Consider the following 22,522-nt stretch of genomic DNA (forward strand, 5'->3'; position numbering starts at 1 on the left):
ATGATGTATATGTCTTAAGATGTATATTATAAAACGGCAATGACACAAATATGATAAATTATTTTCGTACAAGGGCAATGAAATGTATGTCGTAAGATGTATTATGAAACGGTAATGACACAAATATGATAGCACTTACTATCATTATTATGATACAAATTTTTCTCAAATAAAAAATAATTACTAATCAAGTAATGTGAAAATTATTGTGAAATAAACTCATTTTATACGAATTGTTAATTTTTCAGTCTGTTTGCTGTTCTGAATTAGATAATAATTTTTTTTATAATAGCTAATTTAATCCCTTCTAGCAAATCATTAATCTGATATACTATATTTAGACATCTTAAAAAAATGATTTTAAAAAATCAATTCTTTCATTTTCTAATAAAAAAAATAAAAAAAATCAAAAAGATTAATTCTTTCATTTTCTAATCAATCTTCTTCCTATAATTCTTTCTATAATACAAATAATCTTTTTTATCTTTTTTTTATAATACAGATTAATATTACATTTTAATATATAATTATAACAATTAGATTTTTTGCTGCAATAATATATGCAACTGCTAAAATAATGTATTTAAATAAATAATGTATTTCGTACATGATAAAATCATATAATCAAATAATATTATATTTGCTGCTTGATAACATATTTGTTGTCTTGAACTAAAGTTATGTAAGTTTTTTCTCGTAAATTAGATGAGTTGCAGATAAATTGCAATTAAATTTTGTTGTAAAAAATTATAATTTTTATGCATATATATTTTCCAAATGAAATACATAATTATCTAAGAAAAAATCTAACCAAAGCGATAAAAACTTTATATATTAATATTTAACGATGTAAAATTATACTATGCAGTTTAACTTTTTATTCGCAACGTGTAGCTGATCATTTATTCATAATTCTTTGATTTGATAATCTTTTATTCATTAATTATGAAGAAACACTCATGGACACCCATTTGACATGCTTCCTTTACAACTTTAACTAATATGCGTACTATTGTACACATGTACAAATATTCTATGTTCTAATAAAAAAATTAATAATTATGTGTCATCATGTGTAAAAATTATTTCTGATTATATATTTGCTGAATACCCTATCTACGCCTTTATTATTTATATCTTATCTTGTACTGCAAAAAAATGTGCAGGAAAATTTAAACAGATAGTTAAAGCAATCGCGAAGGACATATGTAGAAAAGCGTTTGGATTTTATTTCTTAAAAACGTTTCTTTAGAAAAGATCCTAAATGGCAGTTCTCTAACTTTTTATGATTTATCTTATGGACTTAATTATAATGTGAATACATGATATCATTGTAATTTCTTGATTTGTATTTTAAATTAATTCATTGATTTATACAGATCAATTCATACAGATTTTAAGTTAAATATATAATAATAATTTCTTTATTTTTAAATTTAAAAGTATTCCATTTTTAAATATGTATTAATAAAAAATATCAGAAAAAAATATAAATTAATATCATAGCAATCATTGATCCTGCAATGGATAATAGATAATAGATAAATAATGAATATAATTTCAAATTTAACAGCAAAGAGATATTTCTTTAAAAGACAAAATCTATTTGATTTTGAATTTGATTATCTATGATTAAAAGATAATGGCTATGCTAAAAGTTAATAAGACCTATGGTTAAATGTTAATAAGTTATACAAACTATTTTATAATTGAATGATTTAAATATGCCTGATTCCGGGATGATTCTGGATGATTTCTCTTTAAGTTTGGCATGTTCCTTAATTGCGAAGTTTGCCGCTTGATTTAGATTCTTGTGAAACATCGCGTTCATGACAGGAAAAACACCTGGCAATTTCGTCAAATAGAGGAATTGAAACTTCAACAGTACGTACACTATTCTTTCCCAAAAACTAAGAGAGCTGTAAAGACGAGGCATTTTGAGTTTGAATATGTCGCAAAGATAGAGCAGAAAGACTTTGTAACTGCTCAAAGAAGAAATTGCAGCGATGCCTTCGTAGAGGCATAGGGTCATGTGTTCCCATTCCGCCGTTACTGTGCGCAAGTTTGGCTTCACCCAATATTCGATACAATCTTCGATACGTTGACGTATATCCTGCAAACTGCCGCGACAGAAATTGTACTGATCTTACATGCCCAATAGGTAACCCAAGCCGCGCCAGAGATGACAGAAAGCTTCCAGATCTTCGTCGCTGGCATCATATACTCCGAATTGTTCTGGATAGAGTACTATCAAATCCATGCAGGCAAATTGCGTGCCAAACATGTCGCCCTGATTCAGACCCTTTATCCTTGACATCGTAAACGGGCATTGTCGGCTCTTCGCCAATGGACACGCATCCGCGAAGTCCTTCGCGATCGTTTGAAACATCGGGCATTTCATATATGACATTTTGCTAGCCAGATCGATCTCATCATCGCTCATGCTACATAACTTCTGTCGAATGCGCGATGCAACTTTCGTACCACTTGAATGTCGTGGTAGGCTTGCGTTCCTTCACACCAAGGATCACTCGTGTACCAATTCCTGAAACGTCTGATTGATGATAAGTAGCGCTTGAAAGCGTTATATAGTGTGTTGGATTTTTGACTAAGGATCAGCGGTTTCAATCCATCGGCAAAACTAAACGACAGTGGTATACTTATCAAGTTGCTCATGGAGATTGCGCAGAAATAATCAAATCCTTATAGTAAAATCTATTAAACATTCTAGTTATAAAAGAATCGAGTCTTATTATGATAACTAGAAATTCTTGTTTGATGTAATCAAAATGCCTTCAATCATATATGTCTTGTTGATACAATCAAAATGATTTTTCTCAGTGTATCTATTTTTTCATAGAGTAGTTTTTGAGTTATGAGGCTTAAAATAATTTTTTAATTTTACATAAATTATAAAATATCTCGTAAAATATTCATTTTTTTATTATCTTACCTCAATACTTTTATACACAAAATAATGAGAGGAATCAATTGGTTTAAAAAAACATAATTTAAAAAAAAATATATGTACTTGTCAAATGCAAATTACACATTTATGTAATAATGATTCAGCTATAAAGTGATATTACTGCTCATTAGTTTATTTCCATACATTATGGATGATATGATTCTTGATATCTTAAAGATATTTCTTGATATAAGATATCTCAAAGATTTTTTCATTTTTTAAACCATATTATTGTTAATTTATAATAAATTTTATAAATAGATACTTAGCTCCTAACTAATTTATTTTATACATTGAAAGAAATTATGAAAAAAGACTTTTAATGACATATAATGAATAGATGTAACTGTTTGTTGCAAAAATTCATATTTTGGTCTTGAAAACAACTCTGTGGTTTTCTGCAATTGATTCCTCTCATTATTTTATGCATAAAAATATTGACGTAATATAATTAAAAAATGAATATTTTACGAGATATTTCATAGTTTACGTATAATCATGTCAAATCAAAGTATAAAATATTTCGTAAACTACACACACACACACACACACACACACACACACACACACACACACACACACACACACACACACACACACACACACACACACTTTTTTTGATAATTCTATCTTTATAATTTACGCTGAATATTGCGATCTATGTAAAAAAATTAAGATGGTTCCATTTAAAAAAACTGACAATGAGTCGGATAGTTGTACGCCGAAATATGAAATGGTAGGGGTCACGTTATCATATTCAGTTTGCCTCCTATATACGCCGCAATTTTTTATTTGAACAATTATTTTCTAACTTCGTTTACGAGTTATTCTGATATATTATTTTATTTAGGATATCTTATATATAATATAAAATCAAGGCCGAGGAATATTTTAGAGTCATAAAATATCTTATTGATTTTCAGGTACACACACTAATACTCATACACAGAATACTAAATATGTATGTGACAAGATATAATCATCATTAATATATCATTTAGATTAATATATCATCATCACTAAATATGATACAAACTACCTTGTAGGATTTTTATAGAACATTTTCTGCCCAGGGGCATACATTTTTCAATCTAATAGCGTCATATATCTTCTGATTATAGTAATTTGCAAAAAAATAAATACATTACTAAGAAAAAAAACGGTCCGTGTGTGTGATAACGAATTAAAAATTATAATAAAAAAGATTGATGACCGTAACGTAGGATGTAATAACGTGAACTTAATTATTTAATAAAGCAATGACAGAAATAAATTACATTAATTAACAAAAAGAAGAAAAAATTTTTTCGGTCACAACAATCAAATCAAATACATAATAACGACAAACATATGTTTCAATCCCTTTCGAATCTTTTGTCCCTAATGGCTTACACAGAGTATACGAAAACAAAATAATATAATAATAAGAAGTGATTTAAAGAGGCAAGTGCAGTAATATATATAAAGTATAGAAATAATCGTATAGATATATATGAACGGTCGAGTAATTTAAAACTCACTCACATAAATAAGAGAGAATGTTAAATATGATCGCACATGTAAGAATAAAAACTAAATGAAAATAAATGAAAATATGCAAATATAGTATTGAAATATTCGAAAAGAAAGTACCGCTTACCTCGTTATCAATTCTCACATTCCAAAAAACTTAGGAAAAATTTATAAATTCCACGAAACTCCAAAAATTTAAGAGTGTCTGTCCAAAGTATAGAAGTCACAGTTGATATTAAATTAAAACTGTGATACAAAAGAAATATAAGGAGATATCTCGTGGGGACTCTTCGATATTCCAATTTCTTGAAGGTATTAAAAGCTTCGATGACGTTGAAGCCTGAAAAAAGAAAAGTACAAAACGGAGCAAGCAAATCAAATAAACTAAGCTAAGCACATTAACAAAAAAGTATTTAGAAATATAACTTAATAGATATATTTAAAATATCAATAAATACTTACAAGAGCATGCGCACCGATTAATAATGTACCATTAACGATGTCACGTATTAAGCTAACGCTCGTAAAACAATTTTTTACACTATTGCTCTAACAGATTGTGTCAGATATATTTATATTTGATTTTTGTATCTTGTATGATATTTATTATATATTCAAATGTTGAGTTTAGGATTATTGTTGGAATTCGGCGGTGGAATTCGTGTGTCAGCTAAATGCCACGAGCACCTGGTGAAATGAAAATGTACGCCAATTTTAAGAAAAATAACTATAAATAATCTACTGTTCTTTTGTACAATACTGTACATTAAATGTTTGAGTTAATTTGTACAAAACAGTCTTACTTTATATTAGCAACAAGAATCACTACTTGTAATCGCACGATTAGCACAAGACAAAGAGTATTGATCACCACGAGGCTTGAAACAAAAGCAAAAAGCGTTTCGTGCGTGCCACGTAGATGCTCTCTCCCAAATTCGTCAGCAGTGCTTACGTCTGATCATGTTTATTCATGCGCGATGTTTATTCAATTATCTTAAAAATTATTTCCCAACATCCTCCTTTTTTTTTAATATTTCGCTCAACTTATATAAACCAAAAATTATAAAATAAAATTGTAAAATAAATTTAAAAATATATAGATATCTAACAAAAATATTCGCAAAAAGAAAAACTCAAAAAAGAAAGACTCAAATTTCAAAAACTATCAGGAGATCTTTTATAATACTGATTTACTTATTACTACTCTATTATATTATTACTATTACTATATTACTACTAATACTGTTACTAACTTTTAATTCTAATCTCTTTAATTTACTAAAGCATTTCTGCACAAATCAAATTTAGTTTTATTAAGTGGTTTCGTGAACAAGTCTGCTAGTTGGACAATATTCTATTTTAATGACTTTTTGTTTACTTTTCTGTGTATGAAACGATATTTAACGTCAATATATTTTGTTCTTCATTTTACTACGCCATCTTTTATTAATTTGATCGCGCTCTGATAATTTATATTCAATTTAGCTAATACTGTTTTTCCAAGAAGTTAAATTATCGTGAAAATTCGTTTAATATCTGTTATTCTTTTATCTGTCGGATTATTTACGTACCTGCTAGTAAATCCCACAGCTTGTGCTCGGGATATGTTGGTAGTCAGATACAATAAACTTCCAATTGTCTCTCTATATGGATAGTCCGTTTTTGACTTTCTTTCCATTTCCTCTTTCATTTTGTACAACGGTGTACTGACTAATTTGGGTCCATTCTGAACTTGTTGAAAAGGTTTCTGGAAGGAGACTTTAGTGTTAATTTTAATTTGCCTAACGATCGTTTGATTTCAATTTCCAGAAATGATCTTGATTCTCTATCAATCGTCATTTCACAAATTCATCACCATTTTCGAACATTACAATATTTTAATAATATTACGCGCGAGTGGATAACTACTAAATTTTTATTTTAATAATCACATTTCTCAAAAACTTGATCGATTTAATTTTACTATACTTTAATTATATAATATTATTACATATAATACAATTATAGAATAATGAAATTAAATTTACCAAGTCTTTGAAAATGTTCAATTTAATTTAAATAATAATAATTATAATATATTGTATATATATTAAAAAGCATGTAATAATATATTAAAAAATTAAAAAAAAAAGATGTGACGAACAAGGTGACGAAAAGATCTTTTTTATGTTGTCTTTTTTGATAAAACGAAAAGATATTTTTTAATCGATTTGTTTTGCCGAAAAGCTTCCAATTTCCTGAAAATGGTCGACCTTTAGTCGACTTACAGTCGATCGTTTAAATCGACAATAGACCATACTAAAAATAGTTAACTAAACGTCGACTTAAAAAGTCGACTTCAAGTCGACTTCAAGTTGACTAAAAAATGTCAACTATCAGTCGGCAGATAGGCTTTCATGCTTTGTGGGTAGCTTGCAATAAATAGAAGAAAAAAACACGGGAAACAATAATTAGAAAAAAACAATAAAAAAAATTCGTAATTATTACTGACGACTTGAATGTAAGCGCAAAAATCATTATAATAATACGTACAAAAAAATATAAAAGGAGAGATAGAAGAAAGCTCTGCGGAGAAAGTAAAGAATGTGAACGCTATTTTAGTTTAACTAGGTAGACTAAAATAGTACTGATAGCAAAGGATGTAAGAGACAGGTGTGAGAGGAAGGAGAAAGGGGAAAATGGAGGGGGATGATGGAGGAAATACTAGGTGGAAGATGGCGAAAAACTGGCGGGAGTTTTTGAAATTAGTTGGCATTTATTGATAATAAGCAGGTAAGAATTATCTAGGATTTCCGTGTCGTTGTGTATATTTAATCCAATTCTTTGTTGGCAGATATGCAGCATTTCTGTTTGCTAGTCTTTTCCTATATGAGGACTCTTTATATAGGATCTAGAATTGTTGTGTCTTCCCACTTAAAATCGTGGCCAAGTAATCTATGCGTTGACACTATTGTCAAGAAATCTAAACATCAATCTATTAAAATTAGATTGATGTTCTTTAATTCTGGCGGCCAATTGTCTGTTAGTCTGTTTAACATGAAGCGTTACAATGACATGTCACAGTAAAGTATTTATATGGAAACATATATATATATCTGGAATTTTTCTATTATTTATACTTTTAAATAAAATATATAAAAATTAATGCCATAAAAAATGTCTAATAAAATGTCTGACACTTGTGTCATATAATATTAATGCAATCTTTCGATTGCAACTAGTCTAGATAATATTAATTCGGTGAAATTTTTTAAAATATGAGGCGTTGAAAATAATTCAAAATACTTTGGTTTTAAACATTTATTACATTTTTTTAAAAATATCTTTAGAACTTATATAATATCGTAATAATATTTTCACATCTTACCGAAAAGTTTAGCAAAAGTATTGTTAAGAAATATCTAGTACTATAAGTATGTACTCTACATGTATTATATATGTGTACATATATTTACAATATCGACGATTAAAAGAAAACTATTTTATTGATGATGTATATATTTTTGAGCAATTTTTTAATAAGAAATTCTTTCTTTTTATGATTAATAACAAAGACAACAAGATAATATAGAAATAGAAATATATTTATGTATTTATTTACTAATATATATATTAATAATGTATACATTAATAAAAAGCCATAATGAGTTAAGTTCTTAAATAGCTTTTATTTCTCTCTCTCTCTTTTTTGTATTTTTAAATACATTCTGATGTTTTATAATACGTTTTTATACATTTTCGAGTCTTGTGCTAAATGATATTTATAATTCATATTCATCGAACCGCGTTTTCATATCATAAAGAAAATTATGCAGAATTGAATCGTCTATGTTTTGTGTATGTGGCTTGAAAATAATACATTCTTTTATCAAACTTTAATTAGCGTTAATTCTTCGAATATTGAGATACAAACCGCCATTTAATGGTGTCGTTGTAGAAGCTTTTGGATTAAATACCATTGGTATTAAAGTTCTTTTGCTCGGTGTCAGTTCGTATTTGCTCAAGATTTTAATGAGTCCAAGTTTCGTTTGTAATAATCCCAAACGGGTACCTATGGGATGCATAAGAGTAAATAAAATTCTTAAGAAAAATTTTTGTATGTGACAATATTGCTCTTTTGCAATATTTCATTTTTTTGTAAATGTTTTATATACATATATCAATTTTTTTATATATTTTTTTGTAGTAGATTGTAAATGTTTTTAGGAAGTTTCGATAAAGGGCAATCTCTCGTAAGCATAGAATTGATAAAAATAATTCCATAAGTTTCTATAATTTTTTTCTATAACGATATCTCTATCACGATATTATTTATCTTTAAAGTTAAAATTTGAAAAGCATTTTTCTTAAATAAAGTTTATATCGCTCTGTAGATTTTAATAATTTGTAATAATTATTTTTATGTTAAGTAAAGGGGTTTTTAAAATATATAGCGTGATATATTTCTTGATGTCACGTCGGAGAGCCAAGATCCACTAAGTTAAATCTTTTAATTTATATAAAAGTTTTGAAGCCGATAAATTTCCTTCATATTTTTAAATATACTTTTAGATTTTCTCTTTATATATACATTTTTTTTCTAAAAAAGGAAACTCTTGTTTTATTTTGTCCAAACTCGAGAAAAATCCATTTGATCGATAGAGTAAACAATGATAATAAAACATGCGTTGTAAAAGAATTTTATATTATTTTTATCTGCTTTATATGTTCAGAAATTGCCCATCTTATCCAAAACACCTCTTTGTGTCTCGAAATGCGATAATAAAATTAATCGATATATATATGTATTATATTTTACAATTAAATCGATTTTTTCTTACCTATGCATGCCCGCGGACCTTCTCCGAATGGGAAGTAGACGCATGACGGTCTATTACGTTTGTTCTCTTCGTTGAATCGCTCCGGATCGAACTTATCCGGATCGGGAAAATATTCTGGATCGACATGCATGCCGAGCATCGATATATAAATCGGCGTTCCCTTCTCGACAACCAGGTCAGAATTCGGCATCTTGTAGGTGTCGGTTGTCATGCGATCCAAGAACGGTAACGTCGGGTACATCCTTAATGCTTCGGACACCACCATGTCGAGGTACGGTAGCGACAATACCTAACACAACAAATATTATATATACACATCAATTACATATAATAATAATCGGATAAACCGAGACCTTCAAATGTATAAACCTAGTGTAAGACTTATTCATGAATGATGTGAATGTTTTAAGGGAAAGAGATAGCTTGATGATTATATTGATATAATTTGTGTTTCATTTGTTAATAATAATGATTTTTTGACAGGATATGTATCACGTTCACTTACCATATCATATGTAACCGTGTCATTGTTTTTGTTGAGCTCGTCAAGAATCTCTTTTCTAAGTTTACCCTGAATCTCCGGTTGTAACGCGAGCTCGTATAAAGTGAAAGCCATTGTCGTCGAAGAGGTTTCATAACCGCCGGTGAAAAAAATGACTGCTTGTGCTACTAGATCGTCACCATCAAATTCTAAAATTTAATTCACCCCTTTAAATTCATCCTTTAAATCTTTAAATTATTGTTTTCACACACACATTTTCTGTCTCCTTATTAGATTAATATTTTCTTCTTATTAAATATAATTAAAAAAACTTAATGCGCGTTCTTTTATAAAGAGCCCATGTATAATATATTTTACTTACTGAATCCTTCAATATTTTGATGACCGTAATTTTTCTTTAGGTCGATAAGAATATCTATGAGATCGTTTCTCTTCACGCCAGACTCTATGCGTTGAGTCATCGTCTCCCAGAAGGCTTTACGTAGGAAATTGCTGGAATCCTTGCCAAACACCTTCGTATTAGCCCAACGAGCTATATTTGGAAAGAAAAACGCCGCGAGCATCGCGAAACCGCGGATATAACCATAGTCGAAGATCATTTTACCGTACTTCCGGAATTCAGCGTTCGGATTGTTCAACGAGTTTACATTAAGTCCGTACGCAGTGGAGCCGATCATGTCCGTGGTGAATTTAGCACTTATGTCCTTTATGTCTATCTCCTTTTCTGCATCTGTTGGCAATGCATTCCAAATTAACTTTTATTTACATTATTTATACGCAGATTATACGACAAAAAAGTATATTTATTATCATATAATAATATAATTATAGTTGATATTTTTATTTTTTTAGTTATTATTATAAATGTTAGTAATAATAATCTTATATAGTTGGTTTTACACACACACACCAATAATTGTTAAATTAAAATAACACTATATTTCTTTCTCTCAATACGGATTTATGAAAAAAATATATAAGATTTTCCCCCCCATTAAAAATGTATATATAAATAGTAGATATATCAAAAATTGCGTAAAATTATATAAAATTATATAAAATTATCAATTGAATTTATTTATTATTTTTCATACGAAAATATTAAAGTAATTTATAAGAGAGATAAGCAATAAATGTGGACACTTTATATGAAATGTTTTATATGTTTCATTATATTACTCTCCCTTTTTTCGAGAGATTACCTTTTCATTTTTCTTATAAATGTTAATATAATTTATAAGATAATAGTTGAGAAATAAAGATATGAATATTTCTTATATGAAATATATATATTTTACATCTTATTACAGCACTTTTATTTTTATAAAAGTGGGCAGAGCGAAATGAAAGAGAAATTGATTTATTTATCACAATTTTTGCCGTAAGATTCTTTATATCTCAATGTTATATATAATATTTAATAAATCTTTGCGAACACATACCGTCCACTTTCAAAGATTCCAGATACGTCTCCAAATTCTTAGCGCATTCAATCATCAACTCGAACATTTTCTTTAATTTACCGGACGTGAAAATCGGCGTCAACTTCGCCCGTAATACCTTCCAGGCCGGATTTTTTAAGAAGAAAAGATTGGCGAAACCCAAACGATCATTCGGACTAGGCGAGCCGTTTCGATCAGCAAAATAACTAAAGTCTTTTACTAAAATATTCTTGACCATTTCCCGATCGCGAATTAACAAGCAGGGCTCGTCTATAATGTAGAAGCCGATGTAAGGTAGTCCCTTCGCTTGAGTATAAAGATCTTTCATGAGAGAGCCAGGAGGTATCTTTAACAACGCGCATTCCTTGAAATTGCCCCAGAAAGGCATCGGTGATACTTCCACAACGTTTCGTTTCTTCCAATAGTTGAATTTACGAGTCATATAAAGATAGGCGGTTATAATGAGAACCGTTAGGGCTATCATGCCATCCAGACCCCAGTAAGTCGTAATGAATGCCATTTTGTAGCTTGTGTTTATAAAAAAGTATATTCTCTTATCTATAAAATGAAAGATATTAAATTTATCGACTTGCAGTAGCAAAATTTTTAATAACAATTTTAATGATATCATTGTTATTGTTACATGCCACTGCTTCCTTTAGAATATATGTAATAACTATAAGAAATTAGGCTCTGTATATTAAAATATAAACTTAAATTTTAAACGGGCCATCAGAGCCAAACGCGGATGGTAGTGCGTAAGTTCAACGAGAATTAAGTTTTCGTTTAAATTTATTTGTGTGCACAAAGCACAAAATTTTCTTGGTACGATAACAAGTAAATTTTAAATAATTCTCAATTCGAGAAATTATTTAATTATTATTCCTCTATTTCCCCCCTGTAGTGTTGTAGGCGAGAAAAATATCGGGCTGAAAGTCGCTGAATCGGGAATCGAACCCGAGTCTTTCGCTTGCCGGGCGACTGCTCTTACTACTGAGTTATTCAGACCCCTCAACTCGATACTTCTCGGTCGCCTACAAATATATGTTAAATTAAAGTATAACGCCATCTTCCGCCATCTTTACGCTGTATACTGTAATAGATGATTGAATTATATGTAAATGTGATTAATATTTAATACACTTGATTGAACAAGACACTAAAACTGACATGTATCTCCTTTAAACCAACTGCTTTTATTTCTTTAGAGACATATGTATCTTCTGAGAGATTCTATTCTTCTTATATAAGAGAAATATTATTTCCTTTGTTTATTACAATTCAATTAATTATAACTCAGAAACACATAATTCATGCATTCGATGATCATATATTAAGACTGTTACAGTATAATAACAATCTATATTAGTAATTTATAGCAATAAATATCTGTAAATCTATAGAAATTTTTATTTTTATTCAGTTAAAATTTAGAAACAAAAATATATGTCGGTTGTAATATGTTTCTTATATCAAAGTAGAACGCAACTTGCTTTTAACAACTACTCACACTGTTCTCACTACTTTCACTGTCGAATAGAATGTTTAAAAACCGAAGTTATGTCTTGCGAATTGCTATGACTTCTACTGGTTGCAGTGACAGAATAAACTTAAGTGCAATATACGTCGTAGCATCTTTATATATTTTCTTCAATATCTCTTTTTTTATATTATTCGTAATATCGTTGATGACTTGTTATCATGTATCACTCACATTACGCACGCAATTCTTAATAACTATATTGCCAAGCTAATTATGCTGTCTCATTCGCATAAAAGACTTTCTTGCGGTAGTTGTTCACAATTATTATGAATTATTTCATTTATTGCAAATATATAATTAACTGTAAATATGATTAATTTTGATGTAATTTCAATATGTCATCAATTCAATAAAAAAAGCGTATGTTATTAAGCAGTCTGGGATTTTTCTATACAAGAAATTTGATTCGCAATTACTATCAAAACAAAATAATAGGATAATAAGGATAATAGGCTAATTTCTCTTCGGACTTTTCATTATTTATCTTGACATCAGATTTTTATCTAGAATAGTGCATTTTTTTTTAGAAATATTTAATTTTTTTATAATCTTAAATATTTTATACTGTCTTTCAAAATTGTTATGGCATTATATAATTGTTGTTATAGCACTGTGTTGTAGGGGGGCACTCTTTTTAAAATATTTTTATATTGCACACTATCAAACATAGAGTTTCATTTTAAAACTTTAAGTTCAATTAATTAAACATTTAGTGACATTCGAATAATCAATAATATTTTTGCAAAAATTAATATATCGGATTTTTTTAATCCTAAATGTATATTAAAGAATATTGAGATTATATTTTTTATCTGTGTTAATTCAAATACATAAAAATTTAATTTGACATTAATTAACTGATTTGTTTCGTTATTTAATAAATGTTGCTATTGATTTGTAAAATTGTAGTATAATAAATATTATAGAAACATGAAATTATTCTTAATAAATATTATACTTATCATTTCTTAATCGATACAATTATGATTTTCGAATTTCCTACAAATATAAAACAGTGGCAGCAACATAAAATCAACATAAAATACGACGCATAAAATCAATAAGTGAAGAAAGAATTTTGCACTTGCATAGGATAAATAGTACTCACTATAGATAACAAAAATATTTATATATATTTATTGATTCACAACACGACTTATTCACAATAAGACTTGTTATTAAAGCAAACATCTTTACTATACTATTAGTTTCTTGCAATGCAATAAACGCTTTTATATGCACACTTACGTAATACTGAACTCATTGTCAATTATAAAGTAATATTGCTGGTCATTCAATTTAATTTCACGCATTATAGATTATAATATAATCTATAATTAAGTCTATAGTTAAGGATTATATTATATCTATAGTTAAGGATTATATTATATCTATAATTAAGTCTATAGTTAAGAATTATATTATAATCTACGTTATATTATAACGTAGATTATATTATAATCTACGTTATAATATAACGTAGATTATAATATAATCCTTAACTATATCCTTAACTATATAGACTTAATTATAGATTATATTATAATCTATAATGCGTGAAATTAAATTCAATGACCAGCAATATTACTTTATAATTGACAATGAGTTCAGTATTACGTAAGTGTGCATATAAAAGCGTTTATTGCATTGCAAGAAACTAGTAGTATAGTAAAGGTGTTTGCTTTAATAACAAGTCTTATTGTGAATAAGTCGTGTTGTGAATCAATAAATATATATAAATTATAATCTACGTTATATTATAACGTAGATTATAATTTATATATATTTATTATAATATATTATAATCTACGTTAATCTAATTTATATATATTTATTATAATATATTATAATCTATGTTATATTATAACGTAGATTATATTATAATCTACGTTATAATATAACGTAGATTATAATATAATCCTTAACATTTCAAAGATATCTAATTTTTTTATTTCTTTATTGTTCAATTGTGATAAATTTTATGATTAGATATTTATCTCCTAAACTACTTATCTCCTATCTACTTATCTCTTATTTTATTTTTAACATTGAGAGAAATTATGAAAAAAGACTTTAAATTGTTAAATAGTCAATGAATAGATGTACCTGTTTGTTGCAAAAATTCATATTTTGGTCTTAAAAACAACTCTGTGGTTTTCTGCAATTGATTCCTCTCATTATTTTATGCATAAAAATATTGACGTAATATAATTAAAAAATGAATATTTTACGAGATATTTCATAGTTTACGTATAATTATGTCAAATCAAAGTATAAAATATCTCGTAAACTACACACACACACACACACACACACACAATTTTTGATAATTCTATCTTTATAATTTACGCTGAATATTGCGATCTATGTAAAAAAATTAAGATGGTTCCATTTAAAAAAACTGACAATGAGTCGGATAGTTGTACGCCGAAATATGAAATGGTAGGGGTCACGTTATCATATTCAGTTTGCCTCCTATATACGCCGCAATTTTTTATTTGAACAATTATTTTCTAACTTCGTTTACGAGTTATTCTGATATATTGTTTTATTTAGGATATCTTATATATAATATAAAATCAAGGCCGAGGAATATTTTAGAGTCATAAAATATCTTATTGATTCAGACACCGACACTAATACTCATACACAGAATATTAAATATGTATGACAAGATATCATCATTAACATATCATTTAGATTAATATATCATCATCACTAAATATGATACAAGCTACCTTGTAGGATTTTTATAAAACGTTTTCTGCCCAGGGGCATAAATTTTTCAATCTAATAGCGTCATATATCTTTTGATTATAGTAATTTGTAAAAAAATAAATACATTACTAAGAAAAAAAACGGTCCGTGTGTGATAACAAATTAAAAATTATAATAAAAAGGGTTGAGGACCGTAATGTAGGATGTAATAACGTGAACTTAATTCTTTAATAAAGCAATGACAGAAATAGATTACATTAATTAACAAAAAGAAGAAAAAATTTTTTCGGTCACAACAATCAAATCAAATACATAATAACGACAAACATATGTTTCAATCCCTTTCGAATCTTTTGTCCCTAATGGCTTACACAGAGTATACGAAAACAAAATAATATAATAATAAGAAGTGATTTAAAGAGGCAAGTGCAGTAATATATATAAAGTATAGAAATAATCGTATAGATATATATGAACGGTCGAGTAATTTAAAACTCACTCACATAAATAAGAGAGAATGTTAAATATGATCGCACATGTAAGAATAAAAAATAAATGAAAGTAAATAAAAATATGCAAATATAGCATTATAATATTCGAAAAGAAAGTACCGCTTATCGTTATCAATTCTCACATTCCAATAAACTTAACTTTACAAGCTTAGATGAGGTTGAAGCCTGTAAGAAAGAAAAGCACAAAACGGAGCAAGCACAATCAAATCGAATAAACTAAGTCAAGCACATTAACAAAAAAATATTTACAGAAACTGCCCAAAGAGGTGACGAAAAGATTTTTCTTATGTTGTCTCTTTTGATAAAACGAAAAGATATTTTTTAATTGATTTGTTTTGCCGAAAAGCGACTTTCAATTTCCTGAAAATGGTCCATCTTTAGTCGACTGTTTAAATCGACAATAGACCATACTAGAAATAGTTAACTAAATGTCGACTTAAAAAGTCGACTTCAAGTTACTAAAATATGTCACTAAAATACTACTAAAACATGTCAACTATCAGTTGGCAAATAGGCTTTTATGCTTTGTGGATAGCTTACAATAAATAGAAGAAAAAAACACGGGAAACAATAATTAGAAAAAAACAATAAAAAGAAATCGTAATTATTACTGACGACTTGAATGTAAGCGCAAAAATCGTTATAATAATACGTACAAAAAAGTATAAAAGGAGAGATAGAAGAAAGCTCTGCGGAGAAAGTAAAGAATGTGAACGCTATTTTAGTTTAACTAGGTAGACTAAAATAGTACTGATAGCAAAGGATGTAAGAGACAGGTGTGAGAGGAAGGAGAAAGGGGAAAATGGAGGGGGATGATGGAGGAAATACTAGGGGGAGGATGGCGAAGAACTGGCGGGAGTTTTTGAAATTAGTTGGCATTTATTGAACAGCAGGAATAAGCAGGTAAGAATTATCTAGGATTTCCGTGTCGTTGTGTATATTTAATCCAGTTTTTTGTTGGCAGATATGCAGCATTTCTGTTCGCTAGTCTTTTCCTATATGAGGACTCTTTATATAGGATCTAGAATTGTTGTGTCTTCCCACTTAAAATCGTGGCCAAGTAATCTATGCGTTGACACTATTGTCAAGAAATCTAAACATCAATCTATTAAAATTAGATTGATGTTTTTTAATTCTAGCGGCCAATTGTCTGTTAGTCTGTTTAACATGAAGCGTCACAATGACTTGTCACAGTAAAGTATTTATATGGAAACATATATATATATATATATATATATATATATATATATATATCTGGAGAATTTTTCTATTATTTATACTTTTAATTAAAATATATAAAAATTAATGTCATAAAAAATGTCTAATAAAATGTCTGATACTCATATAATATTAATGCGATCTTTCCATTGCAATTAATCCAGATAATATTAATTCAGTGAAATTTTTTAAAATATGAGACGTTGAAAATAATTCAAAATACTTGGTTTTAAACATTTATTACATTTTATTAAAAATATCTTTAGAACTTATATAATATCGTAATAATATTTTCACAATTTATCGAAAAGTTTAACAAAAGTATTGTTAAGAAATATCTAGTACTATAAGTATGTACTCTACATATATTATATATGTGTACATATATTTACAATATCGACGATTAAAAGAAAACTATTTGATTGATGATGTATGTATTTTTGAGCAATTTTTTAATAAAAAATTCTTTCTTTTTATGATTAATAACAGAGACAACAAGATAATATAGAAATAAAAATATATTTATGTATTTATTTATCAATATATATATATATATATTAATAAATAAATATAATATTAATAAATAAATAATAAATAAATATATTATATATATATATATATATATATATATATATATATATATATATATATATTAATAATGTATACATTAATAAAAAGCCATAATGAGTTAAGCTCTTAAATAGCTTTTATTTCTCTCTCTCTCTCTTTTGTATTTTTAAATACATTCTGATGTTGTATAATACGTTTTTATACATTTTCGAGTCTTGTGCTAAATGATATTTATAATTCATATTCATCGAACCGCGTTTTCGTATCATAAAGAAAATTATGCAGAATTGAATCGTCTATGTTTTGTGTATGTGGCTTGAAAATAATACATTCTTCTATCAAACTTTAATTAGCGTTAATTCTTCGAATATTGAGATACAAACCGCCATTTAATGGTGTCGTTGTAGAAGCTTTTGGATTAAGTACCATTGGTATTAAAGTTCTTTTGCTCGGTGTCAGTTCGTATTTGCTCAAGATTTTAATGAGTCCAAGTTTCGTTTGTAATAATCCCAAACGGGTACCTATGGGATGCATAAGCGTAATAAAAATTCTTAAGAAAAATTTTTGTATGTGACAATATTGCTCTTTTGCAATGTTTCATTTTTTTGTAAATGTTTTATATACATATATCAATTTTTATATCAATACATATATCAATTTTTGTATATATTTTTTTGTAGTAGATTGTAAATGTTTTTAGGATGTTTCGATAAAGGGCAATCTCTTGTAAGCGTAGAATTCATAAAAGTAATTCCATAAGTTTCTATAATTTTTTTCTATAACGATTTTCTTAACGATATCTTTATCACGATATTATTTATCTTTAAAGTTAAAATTTGAGAAGCATTTTTCTTAAATAAAGTTTATATCGCTCTGTAGATTTTAATAATTTGTAATAATTATTTTTATAAGTAAAGGGGTTAAGTAAAGGGGTTTTTAAAATATATAGCGTGATATATTTCTTGATGTCACGTCGGAGAGCCAAGATCCACTAAATTAAATCTTTTAATTTATATAAAAGTTTTGAAGCCGATAAATTTCCTTTATATTTTTAAATATACTTTTAGATTTTCTCTTTATATATATATATATATATTTTATTTTCTAAAAAAGGAAACTCTTGTTTTATTTTGTCAAAACTCGAGAAAAATCCATTTGATCGATACAGTAAACAATGATAATAAAATGATAATAAAACATGCGTTGTAAAAGAATTTTATACTATTTTTATCTGCTTTATATGTTCAGAAATTGCCCATTTTATCCAAAACACCTCTTTGATGTGTCTCGAAATGCGATAATAAAATTAATCGATATATATATGTATTATATTTTACAATTAAATCGATTTTTTCTTACCTATGCATGCCCGCGGACCTTCTCCGAATGGGAAGTAGACGCATGACGGTCTATTACGTTTGTTCTCTTCGTTGAATCGCTCCGGATCGAACTTATCCGGATCGGGAAAATATTCTGGATCGTCATGCATGCCGAGCATCGATATATAAATCGGCGTTCCCTTCTCGAGAACCAGGTCAGAATTGGGCATCTTGTAGGTCTCGGTTGTCATGCGATCCAAGAACGGTAACGTCGGGTACATCCTTAATGCTTCGGACACCACCATGTCGAGGTACGGTAGCGACAATACCTAACACAACAAATATTATATATACACATCAATTACATATAATAATAATCGGATAAACCGAGACCTTCAAATGTATAAACCTAGTGTAAGACTTATTCATGAATGATGTGAATGTTTTAAGAGAAAGAGATAGCTTGATGATTATATTATTAATATAATTTGTGTCTCGTTTGTCAATAATAATGATTTTTTGACAGCATATGTATTACGTTCACTTACCATATCATATGTAACCGTGTTATCGTTTTTGTCGAGAGCGTCAAGAATTTCTTTCCTAACTTTATCCTGAATCTCCGGTTGTAACGCGAGCTCGTACAAAGTGAAAGCCATTGTCGTCGAAGATGTTTCATAGCCGCCGACGAAAAAAACGACTGCTTGTGCTACTAGATTATCACCATCAAGTTCTAAAATTTAATTCACCCCTTTAAATTCATCCTTTAAATCTTTGAATTATTGTTTTCACACACACATTCCTTCTCTCTTTTTAAATTAATATTTTCTTCTTATTAAATATAATTAAAAAAACTTAATGCGCCTTTTTTTATAAGAGCCATCATCGTTTCATGTATATTTTACTTACTGAATCCTTCAATATTTTGATGATCGTAATTTTTCTTTAGGTCGATAAGAATATCTATGAGATCGTTTCTCTTCACGCCAGACTCTATGCGTTGAGCCATCGTCTCCCAGAAGGCTTTACGTAGGAAATTGCTGGAATCCTTGCCAAACATCTTCGTATTAGCCCAACGAGCTATGTTTGGAAAGAAAAACGCCGCGAGCATCTCGAAACCGCGGATATAACCGTAGTCGAAGATCATTTTACCGTACTTCCGGAATTCAGCGTTCGGATTGTTCAACGAGTTTACATTAAGTCCGTACGCAGTGGAGCCGATCATGTCCGTGGTGAATTTAGCACTTATGTCCTTCATGTCTATCTCCTTTTCTGCACCTGTTGGCAATGCATTCCAAATTGACTTTTATTTACATTATTTATACGCAGATTATACGACAAAAAAGTATACTTATTATCATATAATAAAATAATTATAGTTGATATTCTTATTTTTTTAGTTATTATTATAAATGTTAGTAATAATAATCTTATATAGTTGGTTCCACACACACACCAATAATTGTTAAATTAAAATAACACTATAACTATTTTTTTCTTTCAATATGGATTTATGATAAAAATATATAAGATTTTCCCCCATTAAAAATGTATATATAAATAGTAGATATATCAAAAATTGCGTAAAATTATATAAAATTATCAATTGAATTTATTTATTATTTTTCATACGAAAATATTAAAAGTAATTTATAAGAGAGATAAGCAAAAAATGTGGACACTTTATATGAAATGTTTTATATGTTCCATTATATTATTTTCTCTTTTCTCGAGAGATTACCTTTTCATTTTTCTTATAAATATTAATATAATTTATAAGATAATAGTTGAGAAATAAAGGTATGAATATTTCTTATATGAAATATATATATTTTACATCTTATTATATCACTTTTATTTTTATAAATGTGGGGAGAGCGAAATGAAAGAGAAATTGATTTATTTATCTCAATTTTTGCCGTAAGATTCTTTATATCTCAACGTTATATATAATATTTAATAAATCTTTCCGAACACATACCGTCCACTTTCAAAGATTCTAGATATGTCTCCAAATTCTTAGCGCATTCAATCATCAACTCGAACATTTTCTTTAATTTGCCGGACGTGAAAATCGGCGTCAACTTCGCCCGTACTACCTTCCAGGCTGGATTTTTTAAGAAGAAAAGATTGGCGAAACCCAAACGATCATTCGGACTAGGCGAGCCGTTTCGATCAGCAAAATGACTAAAGTCTTTTACTAAAATATTCTTGACCATTTCCCGATCGCGAATCAACAAGCAGGGTTCGTCTATAATGTAAAAGCCGATGTAAGGTAATCCCTTCGCTTGAGTATACAGATCCTTCATGAGAGAGCCAGGAGGTATCTTTAACAACGCGCATTCCTTGAAATTGCCCCAGAAAGGCATCGGTGATACTTCCACAACGTTTCGTTTCTTCCAATAGTTGAATTTACGAGTCATATAAAGATAGGCGGTTATAATGAGAACCGTTAGGGCTATCATGCCATCCAGACCCCAGTAAGTCGTAATGAATGCCATTTTGTAGCTTGTATTTATAAAAAAATATATTCTCTTATCTATAAAATGAAAGATATTAAATTTATCGACTTGCAGTAGCAAAATTTTTAATAACAAATTTAATGATATTATTACATGCCACTGCTTCTTTTACAATGTAATGTAATAGATGATTGAATTATGTATATGTAAATGTGATTAATATTTAATACTCTTGATTGAACAAGACACTAAAACTGACATGTATCTCCTTTAAACCAACTGCTTTTATTTCTTTAGAGACATATGTATTGTCTTCTGAGAGATTCTATTCTTCTTATATAAGAGAAATATTATTTCCTTTGTCATTACAATTCAATTAATTATAACTCAGAAACACATAATTCATGCATTCGATGATCATATTAATACTGTTACAGTATAATAACAATCTATATTAGTAATTTTTAGCAATAAATATCTGTAAATATATAGAAATTTTTATTTTTATTCAGTTAAAATTTAGAAACAAAAATATATGTCGGTTTTAATATGTTTCTTATATCAAAGTAGAACGCAACTTGGTTTTAACAACTACTCACACTGTTCTCACTACTTTCACTGTCGAATAGAATGTTTCAAAACCGAAGTTATGTCTTGCGAATTGCTATGATTTCTACTGGTTGCAGTGACAGAATAAACTTAAGTGCAATATACGTCGTAACATCTTTATATATCGTCTTCAATATCTCTTTATTTATTTTATTCGTGATATCGTTGATGACTCGTTATCATGTATCACTCACATTACGCAATTCTTAATAACTTTATTGCCAAGCTAATTATGCTGTCTCACTCGCATAAAAGACTTTCTTCCAGTAGTTGTTCACAATTATTATGAATTATTTCATTTATTGCAAATATATAATTAACTGTAAA

General features: G+C 28.1%; 1 protein-coding gene and 1 pseudogene across 1 annotated transcript; both read right to left on the reverse strand.

Annotated features, from left to right (window-relative positions):
• Positions 1-1,548: 1,548 nt before the first annotated feature.
• On the reverse strand, positions 1,549-2,880 carry LOC145974749 (uncharacterized; annotated as a pseudogene).
• Positions 2,881-8,355: 5,475 nt separating this feature from the next.
• LOC145975010 (uncharacterized) lies at positions 8,356-22,322 on the reverse strand. Its single transcript, XM_083105135.1, has 11 exons — positions 22,186-22,322; positions 21,106-21,663; positions 20,034-20,402; positions 19,673-19,857; positions 19,165-19,453; positions 18,160-18,326; positions 11,245-11,800; positions 10,164-10,532; positions 9,806-9,990; positions 9,301-9,589; positions 8,356-8,531 (listed from the first exon to the last, which is right to left on the reverse strand). Exons 2-11 carry the CDS (start codon positions 21,623-21,625, stop codon positions 8,356-8,358), a joined length of 3,105 nt encoding a protein of 1,034 aa, XP_082961261.1. The 5' UTR covers positions 21,626-21,663; positions 22,186-22,322.
• Between the last annotated feature and the right edge of the window lie 200 nt (positions 22,323-22,522).

This window comes from Camponotus vicinus, unplaced genomic scaffold (genome assembly GCF_025532165.1).
Source record: "Camponotus vicinus isolate PSW18456_S1 unplaced genomic scaffold, iyCamVici1.0 SCAF_7, whole genome shotgun sequence".
NCBI lineage: Eukaryota > Metazoa > Arthropoda > Insecta > Hymenoptera > Formicidae > Camponotus > Camponotus vicinus.